General features: G+C 36.4%; 3 protein-coding genes and 1 non-coding gene across 4 annotated transcripts; 2 read left to right on the top strand and 2 right to left on the bottom strand.

Moving 5' to 3' along the window:
• Window positions 1–273: 273 nt before the first annotated feature.
• LOC145588835 (uncharacterized) lies at window positions 274–1458 on the bottom strand. Its single transcript, XM_081645432.1, has 3 exons — window positions 1002–1458; window positions 635–898; window positions 274–521 (listed from the first exon to the last, which is right to left on the bottom strand). The coding sequence occupies exons 1-3, from the start codon at window positions 1456–1458 to the stop codon at window positions 274–276; spliced, it is 969 nt and encodes a 322-aa protein (XP_081501558.1).
• Window positions 1459–1572: 114 nt separating this feature from the next.
• Window positions 1573–2580, bottom strand: LOC145588834 (uncharacterized). The gene has a single exon (XM_081645431.1). It carries the CDS (start codon window positions 2578–2580, stop codon window positions 1573–1575), a length of 1008 nt encoding a protein of 335 aa, XP_081501557.1.
• On the top strand, window positions 2093–2199 carry LOC145590415 (small nucleolar RNA R71). The gene has a single exon (XR_014102018.1). It is a non-coding gene; the product is annotated as a small nucleolar RNA R71 (small nucleolar RNA).
• Window positions 2581–7324: 4744 nt separating the features above from the next.
• LOC145588833 (uncharacterized) lies at window positions 7325–8101 on the top strand. The gene has a single exon (XM_081645430.1). It carries the CDS (start codon window positions 7325–7327, stop codon window positions 8099–8101), a length of 777 nt encoding a protein of 258 aa, XP_081501556.1.
• Window positions 8102–8724: the final 623 nt, after the last annotated feature.

The following is an 8724-nucleotide window of genomic DNA, read 5'->3' as shown; positions in this document are numbered from 1 at the left end:
ACCACCTGACGCATAACAGCTACTTCTCTGAAGCAACATATTCCACCAGATTATAGCTAGCAAAACAGTTACTCTCTTCTCTTCAATTTGAATTTAAGTTTCCAGCTCACCATCTTCATTAATTTCTTAACAGCAAAGGGAAACAGAAAAAGAAATAGGCAGAAAAAAAAATAATAAAAAAATAGGAACGAGAGAAACAAAAAAGAAAAGAGCTTGGGTTTCCTCCCAAGTAGCGCGTGTTTTAAGTCCCGAGCCTGACTATCATGAGTGTTCTTAACCAGGGTCTTCTAAGAAGTCAGTCACTTCTTTAGGTACCATCTCATGCCCTATCTCACAGCCTAAGTAAGGTTTGAACCGCTGGCCAATTATCTCCAAAAAATTACCTCTTTTCTTCCATGGTGGGCATGCTTCAATAGCATTTGCAATCTCTATTAAGTATGCATATTCATCTTGAGTTGTACTTGCACTTGATAGACATACTTCGAGGGTATTTTCAAAAACAAAATCTATTGATCTTCTATCTAAACCAGTGATTTCATCAACTCTGAACACATGATCAGAAACAGGAGAGTATTTTTTTCTTGAAACAAATCGAAATGCACCTCTTCCTCGCCAATTTTAAAAGTTAGCTTACCATTTTTAACATCAATTATAGTACTAGCAGTAGCTAAAAATGGTCTTCCTAGAATAATAGGGACATTAACATCCTCATCCATATCAAGAATAATGAAATCAACAGGAATGATAAACTTATCAACTTTCATCAGCACATTTTCCATAACTCCTAGAGGATATTTAATGGACCTATCAGCAAGTTGTAAAGTCACGGTAGCGTGTTTTAAGTCATTTAAGCCTGGATTCTTGTAAAGAGAGAATGGCATAAGAGAAACACTAGCACCTATAAAGCTTTAGAAAAATTAATATCACCAATAGTGCAAGGAATAGAAAAACTGCCAGGGTCTTTCAATTTAGGTGGAAGCTTTTTTGAATTACAGCACTACATTCTTCACTTAAAGCAGTAGTCTCATAGTCCTCCAATTTTCTCTTTTTAGACATGATTTCCTTGAGAAATTTAGCATAAGAGGGTATTTTCATCAAAGCATCAACAAAAGGAACGTTAACTTTCAATTGTTTAAACATTTTCAAAAACTTTTCATATTGATTATCCACTTTGTTTTGCGTAAGTCTTTGAGGAAAAGGAATTGTAGGTACATATGGCTTAAGAGTAACAGGTTTATAATAATCATCATTGTTATCTTCAGATTGATTTTCAATTTCATTCTTGGAATTTTCACTCACTATCTCTCTGGTTTGAGATTGAACATCATCAAAGATTTTACCATTTCTTAAGGTGACAAAGTTACATTGTTCTTTAGGATTAACCTCAGTTTTACTAGGCAAACTTCCTTGACTCCTAGAATTAATACCATCAGCTATTTGTCTAATTTGAATTTCCATATTTTTAGTTGTATTAGCTAATTGATCAACCTTATTTTCCAATTTTATAAATCTCTCGGAAGTAGCATTAGCAAGTTTTTCAATAGCCAATTCCCATGAAGGTCTCTCTTGTTGTTATTGTTGTTGTCTTTGTGGGAAACCAGGTGGGTTTTGTGGTCTAATATTATTATCTTGGTTTCCTTGATCTCTCCAAGAAAAATTAGGATGGTTCTTCCAGCCAGGATTATAAGTATTAGAGTAGGGGTCATTTTGTGATCGATTATAATTAGAAACAAATTGAGCTTGTTCAAAATTAGGACAATCATTATTAGCATGTGCACCCCCACAATTATCACAAGACAAATCAGGACTAGAAATAAGACTAACATTACTCATTTTACTGAAAATTTTAGTCAAATTATCAACCTTGGCATTTAACATGTTAATACCATCCACATCATACATCCCAGTACTCTTTTTAGCAACTGATCTTTCACTAGAACAACCATAATTATTAAAAGCAAGTTCTTCTAATAACTTATTAGCTTCTTCAGTAGTCTTACTCATTAAAGCACCACCTGCTGCAGCATCTATAATACTTATAATAGAGTGATTTAAGCCATTATAAAAAGTTTGCACAAGTAACCAATCAGGTATTCCATGGTGAGGACATTGATGTTGCAAATCTTTAAACCTTTCCCAAGACTCATATAATGACTTTAATTCATTTTGAGTGAAATTAGTGATGTCATTACGCAATTTAGCTGTTTTAGCAGGTGGGAAAAATTTATTCAGAAAAGCTTGAGATAAAGAAGTCCAAGTAGTGAAAGGATCAGACGATTTAGAAGACAACCATTTCCTTGCCTTATCTCTAAGAGAAAATGAAAACAACCTATGTCTAATAGCATCTTCACTTAACCCATTTAGCTTAATGGTATCACAATTTTCGAGGAAATTAGCTAAATGTTCTAATGGACATTCAATAGGTGATCCCCCAAACTGATCTTGCTGAACTATATGAATTAAAGCAGGCTTAAGTTCAAAATTATTAGCTTGGACAGAAGGTCTTACTATACTTGCAGAGGTTGAACTAGCATCGGGCATTGCATACTCACGTAACATCTTAGGTAGTGGTTCTACCATGTTTTCAGTTTTTGAGAAAAGCGACTCCAAGTTAGGAATTAAAGGTTCTTGTTTAGAAATTTGGAGTCTCCTTAATGCATGCAACGTTCTTTCGATTTCTGGATCAAAAGGAATTAAAGTACGATTAGTACGTGGCATACACTAATATAAAATAACAGTAAAAAGTAGACTATAATGCTGAAACTCAAACGAAAACAGAATTAGAAAGGCATAATTTTTTTTCCTCCTTTAAACTATTGTTGTGTGCAGTAGCAGCAACATAAATTTTTTTTATTCAAACTGCAAAATACAGAAAACAGATTGAAAATAACAGCAGCTAATTTTTTTTCAAACTCTAAGCGACACAAACAGAAAATAAATAACAAACACAAAAAAAAAATGAAAAAATACGGTCTAATAATAACAGAATTAAAAATAAAGTCTAAACTAATACAAAAGTTTCTATGGTATGATATTGAATTATTGCCTCCGAACGGCGCCAAAAACTTGGTTGGGCCTAAATCTACCGCAAGTGTACGTGTCAATTACTGTAAATATAAGGTGAGCAAGGTATCGTATCCCCAAAGAGGTCTACTCAATTACCGAATTAAGAAACAAAAACATTATTTAGACGACGGAAAATATGAGAAAAGTACTACTAAAACTATAAAGGATATAATTTGTAAACTAATAAAAACGACAAACAAGTATGAGTTAAATTAATAGTTCTAGGTTTCGGGTTTCGCCAATTACGCTCTAAAATGAAATTAAACTAATTCTAGGGTTGAAAAAAATATAATTAACAATGATCGAATTACCAATAGTATGTTATCTCCTCTCCCAAGGTAGAAAACGTATATTTTTTTCAATCTCATGTCTACTTCCGTGATCACAACAATTGACATAAACTCATTAAGAATAAGAATTCAATAAAGACCACCCCAAGTGTATAACTATTCCTAAAATTATACTACTTGATGTTTGATAATCCCACGAACTAGTCTTGAAAGTTCACTCCCGCTAATAAATCAATACCTTAAACATACAATCAATTGGCCAGATTAATCATACGAAATAAAACAAGAATATCAAATTGCAATCATATAAATCAAACCCAAAAAAAATAATTCAATTCATTGATAGATAATAAGAGACTACATCCCTAACCTAGAAGAAGGAAATTTAGCCGGACCTGAAAATTAGGAGAACACAACTAATTGATGAAGAATTAATATTAAAAATGTCAAATCAACCCAAAATCAATTAATTGCATAAACTTTAAAGGAAGAAAATAAGAAAGCTGCTCATTGCTTGATGTGTAATCGGGTTGCTGCACCAGTCACGGCTCACCGCAAAGCTAGTCGCCGACCTAGTGCCTGTTAGGCTGGTTCCTCCTTCACATCCCTTACTTGTTGCATCTCCGTCTTCCTCTGCGTGTCTGTCTCCTTTTCGTCTTCTGTGTAAGTATAATGTTGGGTACTCAACTTTGCCAAAAGTTGCAAATAAGGTACTTAACTTTCAGAAGTGGCAATTTGGGTACTTAACTTTGGAAGAGTACTAATCGGAGGGAATATTCCGGCAAGTGACCTGTTGTATCCGGTTTCGACCGGTTAAAGAAATTTTTTTTATTTATTTTAAATTTCGAAAAACAGAGTAATGATTACCTTCATTGGTAAACGAGCGAAGATGCTTTCTCTTGTATCAATGCTCATCAACGAGTGGCGGGAAACTAATCTTCATGAAGGTTCTTTTACAAGCTTCCCAAGACTACCCCTCCCTCCTTATTTCAGACAACCTTTTATCTCCCTTTTCCCTATAAAAGCAAGTAGAAAGGGGGGGGGACCTTCATCATTTACTCCATTAAAAAGAACTTCAATAGAAGAAAGTGGCAATATTTATTATTTGATGACTTGGCCAACCGTGAATGTTGCTGAAGAAAGGGACAGGAAACTAGCGAAAAGAGCATCTGGACAAGGTATATTCTTATTATTTGTATTTATGGTGATGAATCTTGTACTTGTTGGTTGTTTTGTTGTTCTTGAAAGTGGTTGTTTGTCTTTTTCGCATGAGTATCATATGGTGTTTGAGTGAAGTATACTTAACTCTATGGTGGTTGTATTTTATTTTTGTTGTAAAAGTGTTTGACTTAGATTAAACAAATAATATAATCTTGATTAGTGTTGAATTTGTTTTAAATATGGAGAAAATAAGGTATGTGGGTAGTATGTTCAAGAGAGGCTTAGTCTAAGTACACCTCAATTACTTATGGTTAAAAAATGTTGGCCTTTAGGTATGGACGCCCTTGCTGATGAACACCCTCTCTTCAGCCAGTAGGATGTGTTGGTGACACACATATTCACCCGCCTACTTTGGGAGGACAGGGACAGTGTGGAGCAGACCTGCAAGAAGTGGTGGGTCTGGTGGCGCCTTCGTCACCTGAACTTCAGCTACCCTTTCCATGGCCCTAGGGCTGCTATACAGGAGTGGATCCTTTAGGATGTGTTGTTCAATGATGGCCGCGACCTCCATGCGTGGCTTAACAAGGACATGACCGTTTACTTTGATGGTTTCCCACTCCTGTTCAAGGAGGAGTAGTAGGAGCAGGGGGTGGGGTGTCTTAGGTGCAGCATGTTAAAGCTTTTTTTTGGGGGGATGCTACTAGTTTAAGCTGAAGTTGATCCTTTTTTTCTGATGTAAAAAATGAACTTTGTTTTAGTTGTTGTTAGGTGTTTCTACTGTCATGGCATAAGTAGGTTTTTGTGGATGCTGTAGGTTTTTGTGACAAGTTTTATGATGTTGGTACTTGTCACTATGCCATGACAGATTGTTGGTGATTGTCGGCTGTAGTTGAGCCTACCTTTTGAATGGATGTAATGAAATTATTTTAAGAAAGGAATGAAATTAGTAATTATATATGAACTTGTGTCAATATTTACAGCTTTACTTAGTTTATTTCATTTGTATGCATATATATATATATATATATATATATATGTATGTATACAGATACTCAATTGACAGATGAATACAATCGATTATTGAACAATATTCCCATGTTTGTATAACAGATAATGATGCATTTGAAACCTTGCATAATAGTTCATCATGGTGGGGAATGGGTTCAAGATGAGGGTCAAATTATATACAATGGGGGAAGGGTCAATACATTTGATGACATACCAGAAGATGTTGACTCTAACTAGTGGTGGGGAATGTGAAATAAGTTGTTGACAGTTTAGGGTATATAGACATAGTGAAAGTGCATTTCTTGGACCCTAGAAAGGATTTTCAATCTGGGATAAGGTTTCTGGGGTTTGATACTAGGTCTTGTGATCCCTTTCTGTCACTGTTATTGGAGTTTTGGGTTATTGACATATTTACAGAACATGAACATGAACATGAACATGCACATGTACCTCAACACATAGGTATTGGACTAGGTGGATATGGCTCATTTGTTGAACTCCTAAATAGTGGTGTGCCTAGGAGTAGTGATCCATTTATAGATAATGATACTGTGGGGTCAGATAAAGATGATGCAGAGATTGTGAATGCAAGAACAAAGTTGAATGAAGATAAACAGAAGGAGAAATCATATGAGGATGAATTGATCATGTTGAGAAAGCTAGCAGAAACAAAGGGCAAAGATCCATCAGGTTATGCAAGTGATTTTGATGGACTTAGTGGGAAAGACAGCCCTTATAAGTCATCTGATGAGGAGGACTTTGGGTATTTGGTACAACTTGAGGGTAAAAGAAAGAATATTAGGAAAGGAGGATGTGTAGGGAGCACAAGCAAGTTTTTTGTTGGTCAGTCATTTGAGAATTCAACCACATTTAAGAAAGCTATTAGTGACTATTGTATTGAGACTGGTAGAGACACTCATTTTAGTAGGAATGACAAAAATAGGGTTGGTGGGCATTGCAAAAGTAAGGACAAAGGTTGTCCTTGGAAGATTTGGGCTTCTTAGGAGAGAGGGAAAAGGAATTTCATGGTTAAAAGTCATGTTGGTGAGCATACTTGTGGTAGGGAGCCAACAAGCAAGAAAATAATAGCCTCATGGGTGGCTAGGTTTTTCCAGACCAAATTCAAAGTAAACCCATACATGAATGTGCATGACATCATTGAGACTATATGGCTTGAAAAAGGGTTGAAAGTAAGTAGGTACCTAGCATTCAGAGCAAGAAAACTAGGGCAGAAACTCATTGTTGGTGAGTATGAGGAACAATTTGGTTTGCTTCCTAAATATGCAGCTAAAATTCTGAGAAGTAACAGGGCAAACACAGTAAAACTGAAAATGAATGCCAATTTGTTTGAAAGAATTTACTTGTGTTTTGATGCTCTTAAGAAGGGATTCCTTGGTGGCTGCAGGAGGATCATTTCCTTGGATGGATGCTTTCTGAAGGGGCCTTTTAGTGGTCATCTATTAGTGGATGTAGGGAGGGATGAGAACAATCAGATGTTCCCAATAGCATGGTCAGTAGTGAAGGTAGAGAGCACGAATTCATGGACTTGGTTCTTAGAGCTTCTAGGTTCTGATTTAGGTACTTATGGTGGGGCAGGGTACACATTTATGTCAGACCAACAGAAGGGTCTGTTTGCTGCTGTTGTAAACACATTCCCTGAAGTTGAGACAAGGGTTTGTGCAAGACATGTATATTGTAATTTCAGATCAGTCTTTGGTGGGGGTTTGGAATTTAGAAAGTAGTTTTGGAAGATTGCCAAAAGTACAACTGAGAATGAATTCAATGCAAACATTGGGCTAATGAGAACTATCTCAGAAGATGCAGCTGAGGATCTTATGAACAGAAACTACAAAAAATGGTGCAGGGCATTTTACACCTCTCTTTCATGTTGTGACAGTGTTGATAACAACATGAGTGAGGTGTTTAATGCATACATTCTTAATTCAAGGCATAAACCCATAATCACCATGTTAGAAGACATAAGGGAAAGTGTAATGGAGAGGCTACATAAGAAAAGAGATCAGATTGCCAACAAAGAAATGGTTTTGTGCCCTAGGATCCACCAAAAGTTGGAAAGATGCAAGATTTGGGCTAGGGGTTGGAATGCATACTGGGATGGTGGGTTTTGTTATGGGGTCAGAGAAGGTGTTACTCAAGATAAATTCGTTGTTAACCTTGCTCAGAGAACCTGTAGCTGCAAAGCTTGGCAAATTAGTGGCATCCCCTGCAAACATGTTGTAGTTGTAGTGTGGAACAAGTCAGACCATCCTGAGCCATATGTGAATGAATATTTCACAAAATCCACTTACCTGAAGGCATATCAGCACTTGTTAGAGCCTTTAAATGGCCCTCAAGAATGGCCATTAAGTAATGACCTTGTTTTGCCACCAAAGCTCAAGAAGATTAGTCATAGGCCAAAAACAAAGAGAAGAATGCAGGCAGCAGAAGTTACTGCAACAGGGAAGCTCAAGAGGAAAGGAGGTGTAATCACTTGCAGAATGTGTTGTGTGCAAGGTCATAATGCAAAAGGGGTGCAAAAATGTTGCTGCAGAAGACAGAAGCAACACCAGAAATAGTGAAAACTGCGCTTCTGCAACTAGGGCACCACCTAAAGCTTAACTACCCATGCATATGAGGGGAGTGGGGATCTACACTTACCCAAATGGGTTTCAGAGAGTTGCAAAAGTAAGCAAAATTAAATTTTGAATTTTTTTGTCAATAATTTTGCATTTAGGTGTGAACTTTTTTTTTTAACTTAAATGCAGGGTAGTTTTAACCCCCAAAATCCTGTTGTTGCACCAAGACAACCTGTTCAAAGGGCATTTTACTCCGACTATGATGGGGAGCAGACTATGTATTCTTGCAGTGAAGAATACCCCCCTTCATCACAACAAAGTCAGCATGATCCAACAACTATAACATCACAGGCACTGCAGGTGGGTTAACAAAACAATTTTTATTCAATTCATTTGCCAAATAGCATCATCTGAGTACATTTTTAACTGTTACAGGACCTAGCAAAGAAGAGAATAAGCAGCAATAACAACTAAGGTAACATACTACCTACAACTGCTTACATTTTGCTTTGCCTAAAATAAAAGTAAATCACAATAGCTGCAGCAACAATAATGCCCCACACTTGCCAACTCAAATTCACTCTTACACCCCTTTTGAATTTCATCAAGGTGTTTTCTGCCTT

Source organism: Chenopodium album, chromosome 17 (genome assembly GCF_948465745.1).
Source record: "Chenopodium album chromosome 17, dcCheAlbu1.1, whole genome shotgun sequence".
Lineage (NCBI taxonomy): Eukaryota > Viridiplantae > Streptophyta > Magnoliopsida > Caryophyllales > Amaranthaceae > Chenopodium > Chenopodium album.
This window is presented reverse-complemented; position numbering and strand designations above follow the sequence as displayed.